Below are 22,763 nucleotides of genomic sequence, written 5' to 3' on the forward strand. Positions count from 1 at the left end.
ATCCTGTGAGTGGTGACTAGTTTGTGCTCAGGTTGGCGAACTCGTTTGCCTGGCAACAACTGACGCAGGTCATGTGACCGGGGGCTTCTTTTATGAAGAGTCAATTCCTCATTCAAGCACAGTTCATTTTTCTGGACTTCAAGATATGGCTACGTTTGCTCGGGTCGCCTGCCTCCTTTTCCTCACCTTCTACGTGACAGGTGCGTGTATTTCCATACAACTACATGCACTATACGCATCAGTGCTTTTGAGATTGCTCACCGCTCCACCGTCGGAAGTGACAAGAGTTCACAAAGTAGCAAAACATGAGAGTCTATGTTGCCGCACAGCACTTTTGTAAAATCACCCTCTCACCGCGATACAAAAGAAGTGGGATTGAAACGTTTTTAATTTTTCAAATTGCGACAACACATTCAGTATTGTACACACAAAAAAATGCTGAACATAATCGGCTGAAAATTTTCAGATCGTGCATCACGCACGCGCGCGCACACATACACCCACGCAATGTATATAACCGTAGAGTGAAATAATTTGTTTTGGCAGATGGCTACCTGATGCATGTGGACATCGTCTGTGTGTTCAACTCGAGTAACCCGAATGACATCGAGTACTTGGATATTTACAACTACAACAAACTGAAGCTTTTCAGCTTCAGCAGCACTTCGAATGAATTCGTCGGCTACACCGAGTTTGGCATCAAACAGGCTACCTACCTCAACAACGACAAAGACATCATCGCCGACGAGAGAGCCAGCAAGGAACGCATATGTTTACACAATATTGCGAATGACTACAAAAGTGCGCTCACCAAGTCAGGTACATGATAATCAGCCGCCGAAGAGAAGCACAAAACGTGCGTGTCTGTAATAACATACATGGCGTCTGGAAAGTATTTGCAGCTCTTATGTTACAGTCGCCTTTCTCAAATGAAAATGGATTCAATTCATTTCTGCACTCAAACAAATCCATCATGACAACACGACGATACGAGAACAAATCACATTCGGCGGTTCGACGAGTTCTCAACATTTTTACACCACGTACAATTTAGCTCTCCAAGTGGCACCATTATGATCAACATTAAAATCATGAAAAAGGTTATAGTTGATGTTATTGTAAGCCACTTTAACATGATGCAGTTTGAATATCACACTGATTATATGTTACTTTAATTACGATTTATATAAAATGATATATATAAATAACAAGTTTAATAAAAAAAATGACATCTTAACAGTACTTCTGTAAGCGGGTTAGCGGGATCCTGCAGACCATTATCACACCTGAACAATCACTGGATGAGATAGTCCAGACTAGGCCCTGACGAATATGGATATTTTGAGTCTGGTAGAATAAAATTGTTATCATTAATTAATCTGGTGAATAATTAAATCTATAATAGGGATAAAATAACTATCCCTTAAAAATAACTTTTTTTTTATCCCTTAACACTTAGAATACAGATATTAACTACCGGGAGAATATTCCACTCTGCATAATATGCGGCGATGGATGAGTCGTATTTTTCATGCACTTTTTATTTGCTGTGTATCTTATTTTGAAGGCACGTGCAAACATTACCATAGCGACCAGAGTATGTTGCGGCCAGATCGGACGTCCCTCGTGTCATGATTCGTGATTATTATTATATTAAGAAAATACCACAGGTTTTCATGAACGTCATATCATATTATTTTGTTGTAGTCATCCGGACATAAGTGCCGGTCCCTGAAAATATTGTGACATTAAACCGGTCCTTGGGACAAAAAAAAAAGGTTGGGGACCTCTGCTTTAGTATTTGACTTTTGTTATGAGCAAAAATAAAGAAATAAACGGAATCGATTTGTGAGTGCGGCTGTCACAAAAGAAAGTGTGGAAAAATTGAAGTGCTGCAAATACTTTCGAGCAACGCCGTTCATCTGAAAGTCAGGCGCTTTTACTTGCGTGACCCGTTGCAGTCAAGCCTTACGTCAGACTTCACTCGGAGTCTCCTCCGGAGGGCTCCCACTCCGCCATGCTGGTGTGCATCGTCTACGACTTCTACCCCAAGCAGATCCGCGTCACCTGGCTGAGGGACGGCCAAGAAGCCACGGGCGAGGTGACCTCCACCGACGAGATGCCCGACGGCGACTGGTACTACCAGGTCCACTCTCACCTGGTCTACACGCCAAAGTGAGTCCACTCGCCGTCGCACCGTGACGTCGGCGGCCATGAAAACCAATGAACGGTTGGCATTTGTTTCCAAGGTCCGGAGAGAAGATCACCTGTGTGGTGGAACACGCCAGCCTTGAGAAACCTCTGCATGTGGACTGGGGTAATGCTCGTCTGGCTCAAGCGCCTCGCTCTCACCTGTTCCCCATCAACCCCGGTGTCTCAGTCAAAAGAAGTAATTCTGTGGTATCAGGATTATTAGTAGTTCAAGGGCTCCCTCTAGTGGCCACTGCCTAATTACAACTCAGTTGTATATATATTTTTTCATCTTGACATGTAGTATGTATTAATTTAATCGTTTAATTAAAATTAAAAAACATCAACCTGCATTATGTTACAGCTACTTTTTGTAAAATAAATTCAGTTCGTTTCTAATGTTACAACTGATATGTAATTTTCTCTTGAAAGATTTTGACTTTTTATTTTTGTAAAACTGCATAATTTAATCGTAATAATACAACTTTATTTCCCCCCCCCCCCAAAATTGATGTTGAGGTTTTTCACATTAACTTTATGCTCGACGCCTTTATTTCTATAATTTCTATATAAGTCTTCAATCCTGTTCTTCAAGAACCACTGTCCTGCCCATCTTCCTTTGTTCCCCGCCACAACGCACCTGATTCAGATGATCAGGACTGTTATCCGGCCTCATTTGAATTAGGTGTGTTCAGGTGAAAAACAGGACGGTGGCCCTCGAGGAACAGGATTGAAGACCCCTGCTGTAAAGTTATTGAGTTTTTGCTTGGAATGTTTTGACATCATTCTCATATAGTATACATCTGACATGTAACACTCCAACTTGCTGTTGCTTTGATTTCAGTGTTTTCTCATTTTTTTAAAATATTTTTTGTACTTTGCATTGTAGTCTGGAATAATGCCCCGGCCTCCCATTTACGTATTGAGTTTACTCCTGTAAACCTGAGGGATGTTTTCCCTCACAGTATCATAACTTTGTTCATTTTGTTTTCAATTTGAAGTTTTGAAAATCAACTTTAGGGATAAAACATTTCATTTTGATAAACATTTCAGTCTGCCATGCTCCTGGATTTAAACGTTGGCTACAATGGCGGTGGCCAGAGCTAAATCTTTTTCAAGATGCTCCGTGACGTTATGAATTTGAAAAGCACCGCTCGAACATGTCTGAGTCGCTCATCCGTGTCACTCGTCTCACTCTGGTGTCTCTCTTAACTCACCTGTCTCACTAAGCTCCTTGTTTGGTTGTGTTTGTAACTTGGCTCCGGGTAGATCCGTCCCTCCCCAAGTCGGAGAAAAACAAGTTGGCCATCGGTGGGGCTGGACTGACTCTGGGTGTGGTCCTTTCCCTGGGAGGCTTCTTGTACTACCGCAAGCAGTGTCGCGGTAAGACTTGCTCCGCGTGTCATGTGATTCTTCTCCTTCTTCTTGACTCTTCTTCTCGAATTCTGGACGCAGGTCGCATTCTGGTTCCCACCGACTGATACGGCTCATGGACCAACCCGCTTGGGCTCTGTCGCATTTGATCAAGATTGTACATGTTTCCGCTCGCACTGAGTGATCAATAGATTGGATCGGTTGCTCATCATTTTAGCTTTATGAGACAACTCGGAGTCACTGGCTGCCGATTTGTTCTGCTTAACTGACTCCAGCTCTCACCCAATGATTTGCCTCGCTGCACACGATGACTAGCCTTTTATTATTAAAGTAGTCCAAATGAGAAATGACATGATCAGACTACGACCAACCAGATCAGGGAAGACTAGGATAGACCAGTACGATCTGGACTAGACTCCAGCAGACCAGACTAAAACTGTGTAGTCAAGTCAACAACATACCGAACAAGACCAGGCTAGACGGACTACTACAACAGGCCACATTAAATTTGACTTGCACAGAACAGACAAATCTACCACATGCTGGACTAGGACAGTCTAGACCAGGGGTAGGCAACTCCGGTCCTAGAGAGCCGCAGTCCTGCTTGTTTTAGAAGTTCCCTCTTCCAACACACCTAATTCGAGGGATCAGGGTCGTTATCGGGCTCTTACAGAGCCTGCTGATGAGCTCTGCGTTTGAATCAGGTGTGTCGGAGGAAGGGGAAACTTTGAAAACAAGCAGGACTGCGGCTCTCTCGGTCCGGAGTTGCCGATCCATGTTCAAGACAAAACAAAGCAAACCCAGATGAGACTACAGGAACGGTACGGGTCAGACTACAACAGATGCAACAGCCAACACCATCCTAGTACGGGCCAGATTAGACTAGCATGCAACTCGCCCGCCCAGCAAAGACTACATTCAATCACTCTAGAAAAGATCAGTGAAGATAACAAGATCAGTGGACAACCACACCAGACACCGAGACAACAACAGACCACCAGACTAGACCAAAACAGACCCTCACAGCACAAGACTACAATAAATCAAACTAGAAACTTCAGTGAAGAACAAAACAAGATTTGACAAGACTACAACACACCTGACTAGAAGGGTGGTGGAGGAAGCTTTAGCTTTTTTTCAATGAATAAACTTAAGTGATTGTGATGTGTTGTCTTTTTTTGTTTGTGTGTGTGCGTGAGAGAGAAAGACGGTAAAGCGGTTGAGGACTTCAAGACCGGAAGCCAAGAAGTAAGGAAAGCCGTTTGAGCATTTATTCTGATATTAGTACACTCTGTCCTCATTTGTCAAACAAAAATTCCCATCAGGAGAATGAAATGTCAAATAATCAGGAAAAATTGTCACAGCCTCATCCGCCCAACTCATTCTGATTAGCAGGCTGAATTGTTTTTAAAAAAAGTCAAAAAGGAGAGTGCCTTTAGGTCACTTTGCCTGTTGCGGAATTGCAATCCATTCGCACACAGCCATGAGTCAGGAGACTTGGCTTTTTTTCCCCCTTTTTTTTAAGCAATTTATTCCAAGATTTCCACAAATTCGTTTGCTGTTTTTCTTCCCACCGACGCAGCGGCATGGGAGGAATCATTGGGAGGTGTCGATTGGCAGTCGTCGGCTGTTCGTGTTCGCTCACCGAGTCTCTGTGCTGTACAGTGGAGGTGGCGGAGCCAGTGGTGGCCACAGTGTTGCACAAAGGAATTGTGGGAGGTGTAGTCCATGTGGGGGTGGGGGGCGGTGGTTCGGACATGGCCCAGCAAAGCATCTTGTGATCTCAAAGCCCTGAATTCGCTGTGTGTGTGTGTGTGTTTGAGCCCCATCGTTGTATTTACACACGCACACGGTGTGTGTATATAACATCCATCAATGAATCAATCCGTAAATAAATAGCAGAATATAAACACATTACCTACACTCTACACTGATCATACTTTGCCCGCTCCTGCGTTGCCATGGATACACAACATGTGCACAGGAGTGGGGGGGGGGGGGGGTGTCTTTTGTGCAATCAGAGCCGGTCGCGGGTCACCACCCAGATGTATGGGCCGCTCTGTTCCTCGATGACCACTTTGACCTGGTGGTACACTTCCTCGAAGGTGTCCCCGTGCACGATGGCTGCACACACACGCACACATGTTAACAGCTGGACAGTCACGCCCACAAGAACGTCAACGGGCAGCGCGTTTAACATTCGTAACTTCCATTGTACCCGCGACCCTCGTGAGCATAAGGGGCACAGAAAATGGCTTGGATCAAGGGAAGTTCCAGTTTTTTTGTTCATTCCATCTTTTATCTCTTTCTATTAAAATCCAGAGCAATTTTCTGACATGCATTTGTTGGAATCGGTTGAACTGCCTGGCAGAATATTATTATTATTTTTTTTTAATGGCATTTCATTATTAATTCAAACCTTTCAGCATTAAAAGAGATGTTTTCAGTATCACAATTTCTAGAAATGTAATAGCCTCAAGTTATTGAGTAAGGGCATTTCAGAAGAGTAATTTAGATACAGTGTATGTATGGACTGTCAAACTCATTTTTGTCGCGGGCCACATTTTAGTTACAGTTTTCCTGGCAGGGCCGTTACGACTGAAACCATATGAAGAAGTCAAGAATAAATGTTTATTCACCCATTGTTTAAGTTACTGAAATAAGGGGTTAGAGAACAAGAAAATGCTTACAGCATCACTCTTATTTATTAAAAATGAGAATTTGAAATTTTGGTAGCGGTTTTAGAAATCAACATGAAAGTTGCCATCTTTGATTTGCTTTCGCAGGCCACATAGAATGATATGGCGGGCCAGATCTGGGCCCCTGGCCTTGAGTTTGACACCTGTGGACTGAACTATTGTACAAAAGACACAAAACATAAAAAAAGTGAAGCAGTGTGAATACTTTCCAGGTGCACAGTAGCCAGCAAACATATTTACCAGTGAAACACTCGAGGAAGTCCTGTTCCATTTTGATGGCTCGATCCAGAACTTTCCTGGCCTGGTCCTCAGAGAGACGCTTGTTCAGGTCACTGCACACGCGCACACAGACACAAACACACAAAATGAGAATATTTCCTGACCAGTGAGCAGGTGGCCTGTGACGGACTAACAGGATGTTCTCCAGAGATCGCGGTCGGATGAAGATCGCGATGGGGTGGAGCTGAGCGGCCTGCAGCCTCCTGACGGCGTTGGCTGACACATCCAGGATGCAGTGCTTGCCCTACAAAGGCGCAGGCAAACAGTAGCAAGGCCGATAAGAGAACGCGTATGCAAGCATCGTCATGGCAACCCGAAGTTTGCCCAGTATCGCCGTCATCGGAGCGAAAGGAGCGTCTTACCTGGCGGGCAACCTGTCTGACACTTTGCACTGACGTGCCGTACAGGTGGTTGTTGTACTGGCCCGCCTCGATGAAGTGATGCGACTGGATGTCGCGCTCCATCTGTTCGCGGGATGCCACAAAGTGGTAGTCCCGACCGTCCACCTCGTAGTCCCTCCGGGGGCGAGTCGTGTCTGCAGAGGTTACGAGGAGGTCACATATGTGCATGTAAGATGTTTTTCTTTTCTTTTTTAAATCGGGAAATAATTCAACTGCTGTGTAAGTTACTGTAATGAGAGGTTTGGTCACAAGAAAATCTTACAATATCTCTCTTATTTGTTACGTATGAGAATTTGAAATTTCGGTACAGATTTTAGTGAGCGCCATGGAAGTTGATTTGCTTTTGCGGGTCACATAAAATGATGTGGCGGGCCAGATCTGGCCCCCGGGCCTTGACTTTGACACCTACGTACATGGACACATTTACAGCACAAATGATCAAATGAGCTCCTTACAAAGGATAAAGAAGATATGACTGTGAGTACTTACATTGAATGTCTGAAAGCGTTGCGACAATGTTTGTGTTCAAATATCAGTTGCTATACATTTTCCAATCTATGTTAGCATTAGCATTGGGCTAGCGGATTAAATGCTAAAATGGGCTGGTTTTAATAACACGATGTGTAATTCTCCAAGTGGTAGGTTTAGTTTGACGGTAAACCTCAACTAGGATTTATAGTAAACAGCTTCAAGGCCACTTTTTTTCGAAAATTATTCACCATTTGCCAAAGTGCCGCTTTCTGTCAAGTGATTTGGCCTGACAGCCACTATACAGCGCTCATGTTTTGCTTGTCGAAGCAATCAAACTGTCCAAATGATGCTTTTTTCCTCAGGCCAATTTGAAGTGAAGGCACCACCGTAATTCATGACTCCGTCAAGTTGAGTTTTAGCCGAGCGAGTCGCACTCACGTGGTACGCAGGAGCCGAACTTGTCCGGGAAATCTGTGAGCAGGTCGTCGTTGACTCGGTCTTTGGTGGGTCCCAGGACGATGATGGGTCGGGCGTAGTCCACTGCGGAAACAGCTGTTAGTGGCACGTCACGTTCACTTGCTCACGTTTTACTCTGTCTGTGATAAAATTCGTGGTACACCTTTTTGCTTTCTTTGGCTGTTTTTGTAGTTGTACTGATACCCTCGATATATCCTATCCTTTTCTAAAACGGGTCACTTGCCAGTGAACCCCAACCTATTCATGCTTTACCATTCACCGATTAACCTTTATTTTTTTTTTCCTTCCGTGAAATCTATTCTTGTGTCAAGCCCCTCTCACTCCCCCAACCCACCTTCAGTCTGCGCCACCGCCTCGTAGCTCTGGACCAGCCCTGCAGCACGAAACCACAACAGTTACACACTGACCCTTCATCCCCCTCAATGAATTTGTCATCACTGCACAACTTGCCTTGAGGTTTCATTCGGGACCACTCCTTCCTCTCAACCCTGAAAACACACACACACACACACACACACACACACACACACACACACACACACACACACACACACACGGCATCAGTCGCAAACCCAAGGCAGACACGAGGGTGGCTGCAGTTCTTCACCTGTGTTTGGATGGGATGTATCCCAGCTCCTCCAGCTCCCCCTGTTGGTTGACCCGTCTGGCCTGCCACCATTCGTCGTCCGAGCTGTCAATCACATGAAGTACCTCCCCAAAGTTAAAGTCCAGGGCTTGGGACAGCACGCCGCAGTCCCACGTCTTGTCGTAATCGAACAAGGCCCTGCGACACATAGGATGGCGTCGACGCCTTGCTGAGTTACTTCCTGTGTGTGTGTGTGTGTTACCTGACGTAGAAAGTCCGGTTGGCACGCAGGCTTCCTGGCGAGCTGTTCATCATCTGCTCACGCAGGTCGTGGATCTTGGCTTCAAAGCGGCTATATTCTACACACATCCACACATTGAAATACAGACACGCAAAAACACCCGCACAAACAGGCACACGCACCCACGGGCACGGTGACTTTGTAAGCGCACTGATATCAACAAGCTGATGGTGCGTACATGAGCGCGCGTGCACTCACCCTCGGGTCTGTACTGTGTTACTATGGTAACCGTTTGACCTGCGTTCTTGAGAGCGGCTGCGGCCTGCTCATGTGTCGCAAACCTGAGATCCACGCCATTCACCTACATACACAGACACACATACCGTAAGCGATGCCGGGCGTGCGCGCGCAGGGGGCGCCTGTGTGTGTGTGTGTGTGTGTGTGTCACACGCACGCTGAGAATCTGGTCGCCCTTCTGGAGTTCTCCGCTGAGGTCCGCCGGCCCCCCGGCGAGGATGAAGGAGATGAAGATCCCTTCGCCGTCTTCGCCGCCCACGATGTTGAAGCCAAGGCCACTGGCGCCACGCTGCACGCACACGCGGCGGGGCTCTCGGCCGTAGTCGTCCTCGACCATCATGCCGCGGTGGAGCGGCGAGTAGCGGCGCGGGGACGGCGGCGGGAGGGCTTGTGGGTAATCGCACATGTAGTCCGGCTCCATGTAGGCTGCATGGAGGAGATGGAAACATGTCCAGGGCAGGATGCAAAAGACGACGACGTGAATTGCATTCATTCAAAAGTTGTTGATCTACCACTTATATTGAATGGTATTTTTTTGGGCCACTGGATATTCATCTTGAATTCATGTAATTGTTGGGTCAAAAAAATATGCATGTATGGAGTAATAATCTCCCCCATGCATTTCATGTGCCCCCCCCCTCCCCCCCTGAAGGCTGGGCTCGGTTCTGCCTCTACCATTAGCCTCTCTCCCACGGCATCATGCACGGACTCTGTTTTTTTTCTGGTGGTGGTGGATGCGGGGGATTGGGAGACTGGGACATGAGTGTTTTAAAAAAATGCGCACTGATGGGTACGGAGGACAATTATTATATGAATAAGGACGGAGGGACGATGACGGAAGGGTACCCGGCTCGCGGATGGAGGACGGATCGGCAAAATAGAGTAAAGTGCTGATTATCGCATCATCCATCCATTTTCGGATCCGCTTTATCCTCACAAGGTTCGCGGGGGGGGGGGGGGGGGGCTGGAGCCTGTCCCAGCTGTCTTCGGGCAATAGGCGAGGGACACCCTGAACCAGTTGCCAGCCAATCGCAGGGCACACACAGACGAACAACCATCCGCGCTCACACTCACACCTGCGGACAATTTTGAGTGTTCAATCAGCCTGCCATGCATGTTTTTAGAATTCGGGAGGAAACCGGAGTACCCGTAGAAAACCCACCGGGAGAACATGCAAACTCCAAACAGGAAGGCCCGAGCCGGGATCGAACCCACAACCTCTGCACTGTGAGGCCACTCGACCATCAGGCCACCTATAATTATTATTGTTATATTATCGCATCATCATCATATGAAATTATAAACTTGGTTCAACAGTGTCGTAAGATACAAAATGTGTGCTCTAGTCTATCGACTCTATTTGTCTGGTCTGAAATACGGAAATTGATTTTTCGAGTATCTGTGAAAGCTTCCGTGTATTAAATGGGCTGTCCTTGCGACGTTCCCACATCATGCAATGGCAATTCATATTTTGGATCGCTCCCAAAACAACGGCTGAGATTAGCCACTGGTGAAAAGTTTTGATAAGCTGCGACAGTGAATACTGTAGTACAGCGCAAACATGCACAGTATAGTTGATCCCGCCGCACCCCACTGTGCGCCCATGAAAAAGGAGGCCGTGGGGTGTGGTATCGGGCTGTAGCGGTAGCGGTGTGGGTTGGGGCTGTTCGGGAATAATGGCGTAACTGCTCCTTCACTCATTTCAACATTGAACTCGGTTATTTCGACAGCGGACGTACAGCTGGTGAGGTCCGGAGGGCTGAATCGCTCGGCCGGTTGGATGTAGTGTGAGGTGGGCGTGACCACCTTCAAGTAGACCACCTCTCCCGTGTTTTTCAGGGCCGAGACGGCGTCTTCGTGCAGCACATCCTCCAGAGACAAATGGTTGACCTACAGGGGTCAAAGCTCGGCAGTCAGGTGGGTTGGCACAAGCGGATGAAAATACAAACGAAGACGCAGACTTATATTACCGGTAATTAAATATAAATCCACACAGAGGCACAGACAAATAGAGACAGAGTTTGCGTACGGCCAGGATCTTGTCGCCGATCTGGAGCCGCCCGTCGCGCTGCGCCGCGCCGCCCTCAATGATCTTGGTGACGTAGATGCTGTTGTCGCCGGGGACGTGCTGGTTGCCGATCCCGCCGGCGATGCTGAAGCCCAGACCTGCAGCCAAAATATCTCAAAATCCTTCCTTTCCGAGCGGGGTCAAACTCAGACGTCCGCGTTACGACCTTTGGGTCCCTTCATCAGCTTGATCTTGGCGACGTGCTCGCTGAGCGGACGTCGCCTCAGGATGTAGAGCCGCACCACGGGCCCCGCCTCTTTCAGGGCCTCCACGGCCACCGAGTGCGTGACCTCGCGCACGTCCACGTCGTTGACGAACACGATGCTGTCGTTCACCCTGTGTACGGATGCGCAAACAATGACGTGTGCACGTGCCTGTGCGCATGCGCGTACGTACCTCAGACGTCCGTCCTGCGCGGCGGCTCCTCCGGGGATGATCTTGGTGATGAAGATGGACGGGTCATCTCCAATGTGAGGGTTGTCGGTTCCTCCTGCGATGCTGAAGCCCAGCCCGGAGTTTCCCTGCACACGCACGCGTGAGGGTTAAACTTCTAAACCTCAAACTGCTGCGTTGAGATAAAAGCAACAATAACAAAAATGAATGCAAATGGCATTAATCCAATCCAGCCTCCGAAAACAAATAAAAGATTCACAACTACAGTAGGTGACCCAGTAAGCTACTGTAAATATTACACATTTTTTGCAGAGGATAAAGAATATATGCTTGTTTCTACAGCCATTTTGGTGTCATCCGTGTTAGAATGCTGTAAAATCCTGTGCATAATATGCATTTAGCCCCCCTAAAAAATTATCACAAATATGGGGGGGGGGGGTCTATATTATACAATAGTGTTAACATGACACAAAAAAAATTGACCTTGTTTCGACATTTACCAGTGCCTGTACAATACCTAGATGCTGCAGCAACAAAACTTCATGCTATGCATAACGCCGCCAATTCGCTATCAAGGCCCATTTCAATATCCACCTTTCTCAACCAAATAATATCTGGACATCAATCCCGAGGTAGGCTTTTGTTTGAAGTTGTCCCCATCAGTGTGTCACGGCATAAAGGTTGACTTCACTCATTTTCCAGACGTTGAGGGAATGCCGTTAACCGTTGCGATTTGCAACTGCCTTTAAGGACACAAACGGCATCCTGAAAAATATTCAATCTCCGACTGCGCCTGTTGCCGGTCTTGAGTGGCAGCCGAGCTAGCGGCTAGCAATGCTGAAGACAGCTGTCGGATTACTTTTCGAAAGCACTTCATGAGACGTAAATGATTCTGCACACTTTAATGCTGACAGCATGACACAGTTGCCGTTCCTACTGATAACTTTATAACAAAGTAGGCTTTCTCAAATGTGATTTTAGCTGGGAAAAACCGCGACTGTGAATGTGCCGTCACTTCGCGGACAAGTGGTGCGTTTATGGGCTTGTACATTGCAAGACCTAATTTGGCAAGCTCATTAGCTAGCAAATTTAGTCATGAGCACTCATACCTGAAAGTCAACACAAATTGCCCGAACTACCCAAATCCCCCAAGTGAGGTCAATCGTAAATCAAGGTATGCTGTTAATTAATTTAGGATCAATGAAATGCCAGGCGGCCCGGTAGTCCAGTGGTTAGCACGTCGGCTTCACAGTGCAGAGGTACCGGGTTCGATTCCAGCTCCGGCCTCCCTGTGTGGAGTTTGCATGTTCTCCCCGGGCCTGCGTGGGTTTTCTCCGGGTGCTCCGGTTTCCTCCCACATTCCAAAAACATGCGTGGCAGGCTGATTGAACGCTCTAAATTGTCCCTAGGTGTGAATGTGAGCGTGGATGGTTGTTCGTCTGTGTGTGCCCTGCGATTGGCTGGCAACCGATTCAGGGTGTCCCCCGCCTACTGCCCGAAGACAGCTGGGATAGGCTCCAGCACCCCCCGCGACCCTAGTGAGGATCAAGCGGTTCGGAAAATGGATGGATGGATGGATGAAATGCCAGCAGAATAGAAAAGTTTGACACTGCTAGCATAAAACATGTTACTTAAACCTATCCGGGATTATGGTGTTTTGTAATCTAAAATATATTTGTTCCTAACCAGTTCTCTTCTGGAAAAAAAAAATACAAGCATTATTTATGTGTGACAGCAAATATGATGAAGAAGGTCCCCATCTGTGTGCCTTTGTGTATGCATGATGTACGTGCCTGCTTACCCTCTCGAGCGTGATCTCCTCATACTCCAGCTCTCCTTCGGATCCGTTCATCTGCGAAATCACACCAAGGGTTAAATCACATTCGGCGCAAAACAGCCTACGACACCCCCCCACACACACACTTCTGACGACCGGTTGCCATGGCAACAGTCGCCTTCAGGGCCCAGGCGGACGTAGCGAGTCTCTCTCTCTCCCAAGTCTTGGCCGTTGCTATGACATCACTTCCGCCTGTCCTGCGTGCGGCTTGGGCAACGAGGCAGGAGATGGCGCTTCCGGTGTACGCGATTTGTGGGAGGGCAGCAAAAAAAAAAAAAAAAAAAACTAGAGGAAGTGACACCCCTTTAAAAATATTCATAAATGCCTATATGAATAGTTTAAACAATAAACGACAAGAGCGAAACACTTGAAACATAATTTAAAACTCATATGACTACATGTCAAAGACATGTGAAAAGGCCTCTTCACTAACGACCCAGGTTAAACGTAAATCTCCCTCACATAAAAAGAACTAAGATGTGTCGTATGTTCACTAAGGAAACTAGCATTCTATTTTATAGCCCTTGTCCAAAACAAACTGAATTTGAAAGAATTAAATAGTTTGTGCATCACAATTTAATGCTTCGGTTTCATTCATGGTGATGCGCCTCGGTGGCAGTATGATAAAATCATGCAGACATAAGTGAATTATAGTTTTAAATCTACTGCACTGTGCCTCAGGAAGCTGCTGCAGTTATTATGATGATGATGATGATGATGATGAGGCTAAGGAATATATGCCCGTGAATTTTGTGAAATTGTCTGCCTACATGTGTGGCTGCACCATTTGTGTTGCTTATAAGCTATCCATTAGCTGGTCTTTGGTATTTTCCATTAAGTGTTAGCATTAAGCTAGTGGTAGCATTTTTAAGCCAAATTTGTTGTTTTGTATCGAATACACAAAGTGTAATTCACTTTCGTTTTTTACTCTGACAGTAAACTTCAACTGGGTGTGTCATCAAACAGCTTGAAGCCTCTGCTGCTTCCTATGAACTGAGGTGAATTTTAATTTTTGCACTCATCTGAGATTTATTCTTTCAGATTAACATCAAAATGATTATCTTAAAATGATATTTAAGTGTTTGTGGTATATTTACAGTTTAAATTATTAACAAGGGAACTTATGATTGTTTTTAGGGGGAGCGTCAATTATTGGGAGGATTTTCGCTGCTTCCAGGGGTTGACTGACACTTCATGCTTGGCAGAGGTAACAAATCCTGACCTGATCGGGGAGCAGAACGGGTGTGTGGCAGGTGAAAGGATGAGGAGATGACACGTTTTATGTCCAGGAGAAGGAGGAGGAGGTTGTGGAGTCTGTGATTATGTAACAGCGATGTTAGTTACACTTCACACTCAGTTTCCCATGACACCTCCGTGAGTGCGTGCGCGTGGAGGTCAAAAATGAACGTTTATCGCACAATGAGGAGGATGAAGAGGAGGCGGCTTTCTTGCAGCTTTTTGGAATGTGGGAGGAAGCCGGTACCGTCAAACCACACACAGAAGGGGGACCCAAACCCCGACCTCAGAACTGCCTGGCAGACTCGCAAATCACCCCTACGCCACGCTGCCCGTGATGCTGACCGACGCAACCGACAAGCCGGGCGATTATCCGCGCCCCCCTGATTGGTCGGGCTGGGTAAAAGGTGAACTTGTAACGTTACCATCATCCTCTGTCTGTGTCTCTTGGCTCTGCGTACGTTGTTGATGAAGCGACGTCCCATCTTCTTGGCGTACCACACCGACACAAACATCACTTCCTGTCTACGCAGCGTCTTGCCCCCTTCGCAGTAAGGGGGGGGGGGTGGGGGGATAGTGGGCTTGGGGCTTACATAAAGATGGAGGAGTGACGGATGATCGATCGAGCACCCTTGTTAGGTCTTGCCGTGATCGTTAACTTGGCTCATCCCAGTCAGGGAAAAAAAAAAAGGACTAACGAGCAAATCCAGCGATGAGAAGACGACGCTCTTCGGCGCTCGTCATCCTCATCCTCATCCTCCCCCGCTCGCTGCGCTCAACTCAACTGCTGCGTTTCTTCTCTCGCTCTCTCCCTCTCTCTGCCCCCTCCCCCACCCATACCAGGAATCACCTCCCCTCCATGATGTCACACACACACACACACACACAAAATATTGCTGCCATGGAGACCCCCCCTCCATTTTTTTGCCCATTGCTATGGCGACAAGCAGGAATACATGTGCATGTGTGTGTCAGTACGTACAGTGAGCGCTGCAGGCCGTTCGAGGGTGTCCAGGTGTGCGTGCCCGAACTCGGGGGCGTGTCCGTCGGTCACGTTTCCAGGGCTTGGCTGGTCGTCGTCGTCGTCATGGTAACGATACTTCTGCGAGGGTGGGGACACACACACACACATCAGTTACAACACGAACTTTAGCATTCGACGACTAGCGTGACCCGGAAACAGCCGGCGGCACCGTCTTTCGACATTTGTGTGACCCGAGTGAGGAGCAGGAAGTGGAAGACACACAAGTGGTATGTTCTAGTTAACGCACGCAAACACGCGCACACATGTGTAAATACAGCCGGCTTATGTTAAAGACACACATGAGCATGCTGATGTGTGGCGCTCTGCTCTTACCTTGGTGGTGACAATGCAGAGGCAGTCCATAGCCACACACACACACACACACACACAGTCACACACACATTTTCATACAGACACGCACGCACGCACACACACACGCACACACACACACTTAGATCGCGCTTAGTGCCCCCCCCCTCCGCTGTTCTACTCCTCCGCTTCCCACCGTCTGTCGACAATGAGCCAATGAGGAGGAGGGGGAGAAGGGGGGGGGGGGGGGGGTGCGCGATGCAACGAGTGTTATTTTCTGCTGGGGGGGAAGGGGGGGTCACCTCCTTGACGACAGAAAGAGAGAGGAGAGAGGAGAGGGCTGTGCTCTCGTTGCCATGGTGTGATGCAGCTGTTGCTAAGGAAAGGCGGTCGGCCGTTGGACGGCAAGCGTACCTGGACAGGTGTCGGTGGACGGCTGGCCGCGTGGCTTTCACACACCGTCAGCTCATAGAACTCCTGGATGTCTGCACACATGGTGACATATTGAGTGCTTGGAAGTATACTTGATCATCACTGTACTTTAAAAACCTTGTCCAGTAAATTTTGAGATTTTTTTCTACTTCATAGATACACATGTTGGAAGATAATTGTTGAACTACGTACCGGTAGTAATCAATTAGGGAGACTGCCTTAATTAAATACCCCAAAAATGTTTTTTCCCCCTTCTGCTGTCCTGACCACTTGAGAGCACCACGTTCTGGTTAGCAGCTGTGAGTGTGCGCACGTCACACGGAGAAAGCGGAAGAACAAGAGAGGTAAAGATGTTTTTTTTTTGTGGTTTTTTTGCCTTGATAGTACGCTTGTGGACCAGGATTTCGCTTAAGAGCGCCCCGTAGTCACAGCGTGGAAAAGCTCCACAACGACCCTTGTAAGATACATTGCGGTCAGACGAGGCTTTAAGCGAATATATTTACATGACTCAAAGTAAAATGCGGTGTAGAACATTTGAACTCTATTTGGGGTTAATAAGAGACATTTTAAATGTTGCTGGGTGTGTGCTGACTCCCATTTTACATTTTAATGTGATTCATTCTGAACACAGCTACATCCCATTTTGTTTTGTCTTTTTTTGCTGCTCAAGTGACAGGTTTGTGTGAAGTTTTTATACCCACTGTATGCAGATATACACTACACACGTTTCAACGTTAGTGTCAGTGCCCGAGAAGTGAAATTGCAGTACCAAGCAATGCCTGAAACAGGTCACTCTGGAAGATGTTGAGCAGCTTCTCAGCTTCTCTCCCTTTGACCCCATCCGAGCAGGCCTCCATCAGTTGCAGCGCTCGCTGAGTGTCTGGAAACGGACGCAAGGCATAAGCCAAGAGAAAGAAAGAAAAATGACTAAAAGGTCATCTCACCGTCTCGCTTCAGCGGCATGTTGTCCTGTGATTCCACAGAAATCCTCTTTAGGGATTTGCCAGGAGCACTGCATGCTGGGTAGTGGAGTCTGCTTGTTAGATGGACTCCACTTAAGCCCAAAGGCAGGAATCAATCACACATGAAGTAATCGCTGACATCGTTTGGTAAAATTCAAGTCCAATGTCTTGTTTTATTTGAATGATCGGGCGGCGCAGGGAGAATGGTGAAGACATGTTTTCTCGCAGTTTTTGGTGACCCCACGCAACATACAAACTGAGGGGTAGACTTGACAAACATTAAGAAAGTCTACATCGGACCTTTCTTTTTTTTTTTTTGACAACTTTCTCAAATCCTCAAAGTTCTTCTGACACTAACTGGAGGTGTGGCTGGCAGACGCAGGCCCTTCTGCGTCGATTTTCTGCTCAGTATTCTTTACCAAAAAAAAAAGAAACAAAGAGTAACAGTCTAGGGCACAGGTGTCAAACTCAAAGCCCAGGGGCCAGATCCGGCCCGCCACCTCATTTTATGTGGCCCGCAAAAGCAAATCAAACATATCAACAACTTCGATGATGATAGCTAAAATCTGTACCAAAACTTAAAATTTTCATCTGTAATAAATAAGAACAATATTGAAAGCATTTTCTTGTTACCAAACCCGCCATGACGGTAACTTAAACAAGAGTTGAGTAAACCGTTATTCTTGACTTCTTTATATGGTTTCAGTCATAACAGCCAACAAAACAAAAATAACAAGAGTTGAGGAAATGCTATTTAATGTCAAACGGTGTCGTAGGGCTGCATGAGTATTTTCTTATTTTTTTTTTGCCAGTAACGTCACTCATCATGTTGCTTTGACATTTAATACGTTAATAACCTGAAGCTAAAGGTAAATTCATCAGTTCATGTTTGTTTCTTTTTAAATGCTTTCATACTTGAATTTTCCTCTCTGTCGCAAAGATGAAAAAAAAAATAGTAATGGGAAAAGTATTAGTAGTCAGATGTTCTGCCTGTGTAATTCATCACTGTTGTTCCAAGTGTTGAGACAAAAAAAAAAGAAAAATATTGGCCAGGGCCCAATCTAAACGATGGTTTTCCCCTCACACTTTTTAAGAATTAAAAAAATGCTTTGTTATAAACCCACTGTGTAAAACCTACAAGCAAAATTCCGAGGAGACGTACATTGACAATTCGACCTTGAAAACACAAAAGTCCCGTCACCTCGAGTTCAGCTGTCTTACTCCAAAGAGAACGCCGTAGGTGAGCTCTGATCGCATTTCCGCCCTCTCGAACCCAAAGTCAGCCGGGGCCGGGGCTCCAACTCACCCGCGACCACAAAGAAGGCAAGCGTTGTACAAAACGGACGGATGGTCACGCGACTTTCAAAATCCAAAAGCGGACTCATGATATGCGAGTGAGAACACCGCCACACGGACTTCGGCGTAACGATCCCAAATCCCCTCCAAATGCATGATGGGGGCATGTCCAGTTTTAGCACAATACAAACAAATGAGCATCACTTCCTGTCTGTGGTGCGTCATCCAATCACGAGCTCACGTCACCATATGGGGGCTCACTTCTTGTGGAACAGGTAGATAGGCTGTTTCTCACCTGGAAACAAAATTCAGATCAGTGTGTGTGTGTGTGTGTGTGTGTGTGTGTGTGTGTGCATGTGCATGTGTGTGTGTGTGTACCAGTGTGTGTGAGGAGTCTGTAGGAGCAGAAGCCGACAGTGTCCATCAAGTAGGAAGTGAAGTTCTCTGGTCTCACTTGTAAATTCCTGTAGTGATAGGATGTAGTTGCCTAACAGACAACACCAGTGCCGTCAATCAAATCAAACAGTGAACCCCAATAAGCGAGTGTGCGTGAGTATTACCGAGACTTTTTTGCTGCGGCCGTAGCGTCGCCACGGGTGCGGTTCGAGGATGAACAATCCGCCCGGGGACAGGCTCTGATAGGCTCGTCGGAAAAGTCTGGCTATGCCCTCATCACCGGCTTGCAGCTGCACCCACTTCGTCATGCAGAGACACATGATGACATCATACTGACCCCTCCCGGGCCACGCCTCCTGCTCTGACACGTAGTCCCCCTGTGGCAGGAACCACAAAAGGGTGTTAAATCTCAGGCCATGATGACCACAAACAGGAAGTGGTGAGCGACACTCACCTGAATGAAGGAGATGTTGTTGGGAAACCTGCGCGAGGGCGGGGGAGCGGCCAGGAGGAGAGAGGGCGCGGCCAGAGGACCGCGACTCACCCTCATTGAGAGGGGGAAGGCCATGAGACGCACAGCTTCGTCCTCCTTCGGCTCTTCTAGCTTTTGCTCCTCCTTTTCAACGTCTTCTCTACTCGGGGAGGAGCAGGACATGAGGGAGCACCTCCTCTTCCTCTCCTCCTCCACGAGGTCATGTGACAGGAAGTGCCTGATGTTCTGCCTGGCAGCGCGCACCAGTCGCCCATCCAGCTCCACCCCGAGGATGTGTGTGGGGTTGAAGGCGCGCGCCACAGTGAGAGTCAGGTGACCGGCGCCACAGCCCACATCCAGCACCTTCTTGTCTTGGAACCAATTGGCTTGCAGCAAACGCAGCCGCGGGTCCTCCGCCGGCCCCACGCGTCCTTCCCACCCGTTGCCGTAGAAGCCGTGGTAGCCGTAGAAGCGGCAACAGTTCCCGTACTGGTAGCGACGTTTGTCCTTTTCCAGAGGCTTGCGTGTGCACCTGCAGAGCAACGGTCAAGTAGACCAGCAGTCAAGTAGGGTAGCTGAACGTCAACAATTTTCAAAATTGAAAACATTCCACTGAAGCTTTTGGAATTGCAGGTTGGGTTTTAATGGGAGAACGTAAATATTGTTGGGGAAAATGCCTTTTAGCATAATCCAATTTCTGACTCAAACAACTAATTGAATATACAGTATACGCTAAACTCAATCAATGAAAGAATAAATTGCTCAAAAATATAAAAAACATAATAAAGTTCTACTTGCAAATTAATCTGGTTTGGTCTTTTACAACTTCATTTAATTCTCCTTTGGACAAAATTGTTTGTATTTCTGCTTGAATATGATCCCGTTCCAAATTTCCCCAGTTTGTCTTCACATAGAAATTAAGCAGAAAAATGAATCTTAAATTATCCACCACTTTACAAGACTTCATCAAATGACATTCAAGTGTTTGTATTTCATCCAGAACACTCACTTGTCGGGCCCTCGCCCTCCGGCCAGCGGCGTGTGGAACTGGGTGGCCTCCACCCTGTCCACGACGGCACGCGTTAACCTCGCCGAAGTGGTGCGCCGTCGACCCCTCTGGCGCCGGTCACCAGATTTCCGTGCGGTGCCTGGAGGAGGGTGCGAGTGCCTCCTTGGAAGGATCGGGGGCGGAGCGATGTCCTCTCGACAGGTGATAGCCGTGTTGAGTTCACAAGGCAGAGGGGACACTGCCACACTGCCCTCTCTGGACAATACTGGAACTGTCACAATAAACCATACAGTCTGTACAGTTTTATTTTGATTTGTTGCGGAAAGCATCAACATTGAAAATGGGCAATTTTTCTGTATTTTTTCCCCTGCCACATATAGAAACGTATTGACAGTCAAGGTCCGCAAACCACGGAAACATTGAGGTTGACTGCACTGTATGCATGCCAGCGGGTGCCTCACCTTTCAGTCCATCTGTGGAGGGGAAGATGGGACGGTTCACTGCCTCCTTGTCGCCGCCATGATGGTTCCTGTGTCTCCTTCTGGATTTAAGGGGGGACAGCAGGACGCCTTGAGCCCCGCCGCCCGGTCTTCCCTCTTCCTTCAGGTTCAAAGGGTCTGTGATGTCTCGGGGAACCAGGATGTCTACAGGGTCCCTGCTGCGGGATGGGAGGGGTGAACACTTTGGAGTCGTCTCATTGGTTTCCCTTATGATGAGAAATGGAAAAAAAGGCGGTAGCTGAGAGACACATGGATGTTACAGGTAAAGTGCAGAATGCATAAAGTCAGTGATGGGAAGTAACCAAGTATAAATAATTGATGACTGTACTGTAATAAAAACATGAGAATGTAAAGAGATAAACTACTTTCATTTAGTTTTTGTTTATGTGCCTTTAAAGGGCATGGCCTTTTACCACCTCCTCTTCCTCACCTGTTGATGTCTTCGTCCAACAACGAATTCAGGTTGAGAGGGTCGAAGATGTTTCCGCCCAACAGGAAGTGAGTGGGCAGCAGGGATTCCACTTGACTTTCACTGCGGACACGACGACGTCGCTTGGCCGGCCCCTTGAAAGCGAGACCTACGGAGTAACGCTTCCTTGGGATGCGCTGAGCAGATGCCGTCACAGTGCTCTGACCACTGCCGTTTGTTGAGGCTCGGGGCTGACGGCCAACGGAGATCTTTTCGGACTTGTCTAGTGACATAATCTTCCTGCTGCTTTAGCTCCTTGCTACAGAACAAAGTAGTGAAATGTTGAACAATATGACATGTACATTCAAAACTTTAGCTCAATTAAGTGCCCCTGTAAAGGTTATAGTGCATTTTACATTCATTCAGAAGTTTCACTTGTGAACCCTATTCCCAATTTTTAGTGAATAGTGTTAGGTTACAAAGGGTTTGTTTTTTTGTTTTAAGGAAATTGTTTTCAAATGCCCGTCCGTGGGGAACAACATTTCACAACCACTGTACTAAATATTTGTGATGCCTTGGGAATTCTGTGCATGTCACCAGACTCCACACCCCCTTTTTACACCTTAGCTTTCTGTTTGCTGCATGCTGTCAAAACGTCTGCTGGTTGCAAGTAAAAACTTGATTGTATGTGTGTGCGTGGAAGTGCTTACTTGGTCAAAAGACTTTTCTTCTCCAGCGTGTTGTTTCCCAAAGACCCTGGCGATCACTCCAAGTGTGTGACGGGCAAAAATAGAAAAGTGAAGTGCCCTTTTTCTTTACCCCCACCCACCGGAAGCTATGTGCGCCAATCGCGGACCAAGACCAGCGGACAGTTAGCTTCTCATTAGCAGTTTGGAGGAATTGGCTAACACAGTGCTAACTCGACTCCTCCGCGAAGTCCAGCGAGAACAAACATTGCATAACGCGGGTTTGGAGTGCATGTGCGTGTCAAACGTACCTCGACGAGACGCGATAGCTAGCGTTAACCCGCGCGAACTGCTTGGCATCGTCTCACATCGTCGCGAGACGGCCTGTTTTCATTTACACCAGTCAGAGCAAGGGGGCACGCCAGCATGAGTGATTGACGACATGAATAACCAATCAGAAATCAGAGTGTCTCTTTGCCTTCCGCAAATGCACCAATCAGAGAGAAGAGATGTCCCTAGCGGCGCCTGACTAAAATACAATCGACAGATCGATATACGGGGTGGGCCAAAAAGCAGCTGTGCACTTCGTAAATCAACGTAATTAACCCTTTAATCGAAGTAGAATAGAAGTAAATAAAGTATGACCGAAACAAGCAGGTGTGAAAGTACGGTAAGAGGGAAAGGTGGAAGGAAAAAGGGTGGTATGGAAAGAAGGAAGG

The 22,763-nt window shown here is 47.2% G+C and overlaps 3 protein-coding genes and 1 long non-coding RNA gene across 9 annotated transcripts; 2 read left to right on the plus strand and 2 right to left on the minus strand.

The window, feature by feature from the left end:
- Nucleotides 1–66: 66 nt before the first annotated feature.
- On the plus strand, nt 67–4,728 carry LOC147209043 (rano class II histocompatibility antigen, A beta chain-like). Its single transcript, XM_086104547.1, has 6 exons — nt 67–200; nt 547–819; nt 1,962–2,175; nt 2,250–2,317; nt 3,460–3,573; nt 3,646–4,728. Exons 1-6 carry the CDS (start codon nt 146–148, stop codon nt 3,669–3,671), a joined length of 750 nt encoding a protein of 249 aa, XP_085960673.1. The 5' UTR covers nt 67–145; the 3' UTR covers nt 3,672–4,728.
- An 85-nt stretch (nt 4,729–4,813) lies between these two features.
- dlg4b (discs, large homolog 4b (Drosophila)) lies at nt 4,814–17,313 on the minus strand. Of its 5 annotated transcripts, none has more exons than XM_086104490.1 (20): nt 17,259–17,313; nt 17,084–17,194; nt 16,297–16,367; nt 15,532–15,651; nt 13,278–13,328; nt 11,480–11,604; nt 11,250–11,419; nt 11,045–11,181; nt 10,755–10,905; nt 9,173–9,441; nt 8,977–9,079; nt 8,740–8,836; nt 8,499–8,582; nt 8,342–8,379; nt 8,226–8,264; nt 7,853–7,954; nt 6,905–7,077; nt 6,677–6,786; nt 6,504–6,595; nt 4,814–5,688 (listed from the first exon to the last, which is right to left on the minus strand). In XM_086104490.1, the coding sequence occupies exons 1-20, from the start codon at nt 17,275–17,277 to the stop codon at nt 5,582–5,584; spliced, it is 2,169 nt and encodes a 722-aa protein (XP_085960616.1). In that variant the 5' UTR covers nt 17,278–17,313; the 3' UTR covers nt 4,814–5,581. The 5 variants fall into 5 exon arrangements, with proteins under 5 accessions (XP_085960616.1, XP_085960609.1, XP_085960625.1 ...); XM_086104483.1 differs by having other exon boundaries at nt 8,499–8,675; XM_086104499.1 differs by lacking the exons at nt 16,297–16,367; nt 17,084–17,194; nt 17,259–17,313 and adding an exon at nt 15,907–16,064 and having other exon boundaries at nt 8,499–8,675.
- On the plus strand, nt 15,387–22,045 carry LOC147209045 (uncharacterized). Its single transcript, XR_015099472.1, has 4 exons — nt 15,387–15,800; nt 16,590–16,658; nt 20,441–20,650; nt 20,830–22,045. It is a non-coding gene; the product is annotated as an uncharacterized LOC147209045 (long non-coding RNA).
- Nucleotides 17,430–21,651, minus strand: LOC147209046 (7SK snRNA methylphosphate capping enzyme-like). Of its 2 annotated transcripts, none has more exons than XM_086104536.1 (7): nt 21,380–21,651; nt 20,911–21,155; nt 20,450–20,720; nt 19,423–19,972; nt 19,133–19,345; nt 18,951–19,036; nt 17,430–18,867 (listed from the first exon to the last, which is right to left on the minus strand). In XM_086104536.1, the coding sequence occupies exons 1-7, from the start codon at nt 21,649–21,651 to the stop codon at nt 18,864–18,866; spliced, it is 1,641 nt and encodes a 546-aa protein (XP_085960662.1). In that variant the 3' UTR covers nt 17,430–18,863. The 2 variants fall into 2 exon arrangements, with proteins under 2 accessions (XP_085960662.1, XP_085960654.1); XM_086104528.1 differs by having other exon boundaries at nt 18,951–19,059.
- Nucleotides 22,046–22,763: the final 718 nt, after the last annotated feature.

Source organism: Hippocampus guttulatus, chromosome 2 (genome assembly GCF_054856545.1).
Source record: "Hippocampus guttulatus isolate MCC_2025c chromosome 2, RoL_Hgut_1.0, whole genome shotgun sequence".
Classification (NCBI taxonomy): domain Eukaryota; kingdom Metazoa; phylum Chordata; class Actinopteri; order Syngnathiformes; family Syngnathidae; genus Hippocampus; species Hippocampus guttulatus.

Bases quoted from the DNA above. Each gene is read 5' to 3' on its own strand.
- LOC147209043 (XM_086104547.1), top strand. From the start codon at position 146: ATGGCTACGTTTGCTCGGGTCGCCTGCCTCCTTTTCCTCACCTTCTAC. The intron at 201-546 runs GTGCGTGTATTT...TTGTTTTGGCAG, and splicing joins CCTCACCTTCTACGTGACAG to ATGGCTACCTGATGCATGTG. The intron at 3,574-3,645 runs GTAAGACTTGCT...TTCTGGACGCAG, and splicing joins CTACCGCAAGCAGTGTCGCG to GTCGCATTCTGGTTCCCACC.
- dlg4b (XM_086104483.1), bottom strand. The intron at 8,380-8,498 runs GTGAAGAACTGC...GTGTGTTTTCAG, and splicing joins TACATCCCATCCAAACACAG to GGTTGAGAGGAAGGAGTGGT. The intron at 6,596-6,676 runs GTTAGTCCGTCA...GCGCGTGTGCAG, and splicing joins CGATCTCTGGAGAACATCCT to TGACCTGAACAAGCGTCTCT.
- LOC147209046 (XM_086104528.1), bottom strand. From the start codon at position 21,651: ATGTCACTAGACAAGTCCGAAAAGATCTCCGTTGGCCGTCAGCCCCGA. The intron at 21,156-21,379 runs GTGAGGAAGAGG...TCTCATCATAAG, and splicing joins TTGGACGAAGACATCAACAG to GGAAACCAATGAGACGACTC. The intron at 19,346-19,422 runs GTGAGTGTCGCT...TTCCTGCCACAG, and splicing joins ACAACATCTCCTTCATTCAG to GGGGACTACGTGTCAGAGCA.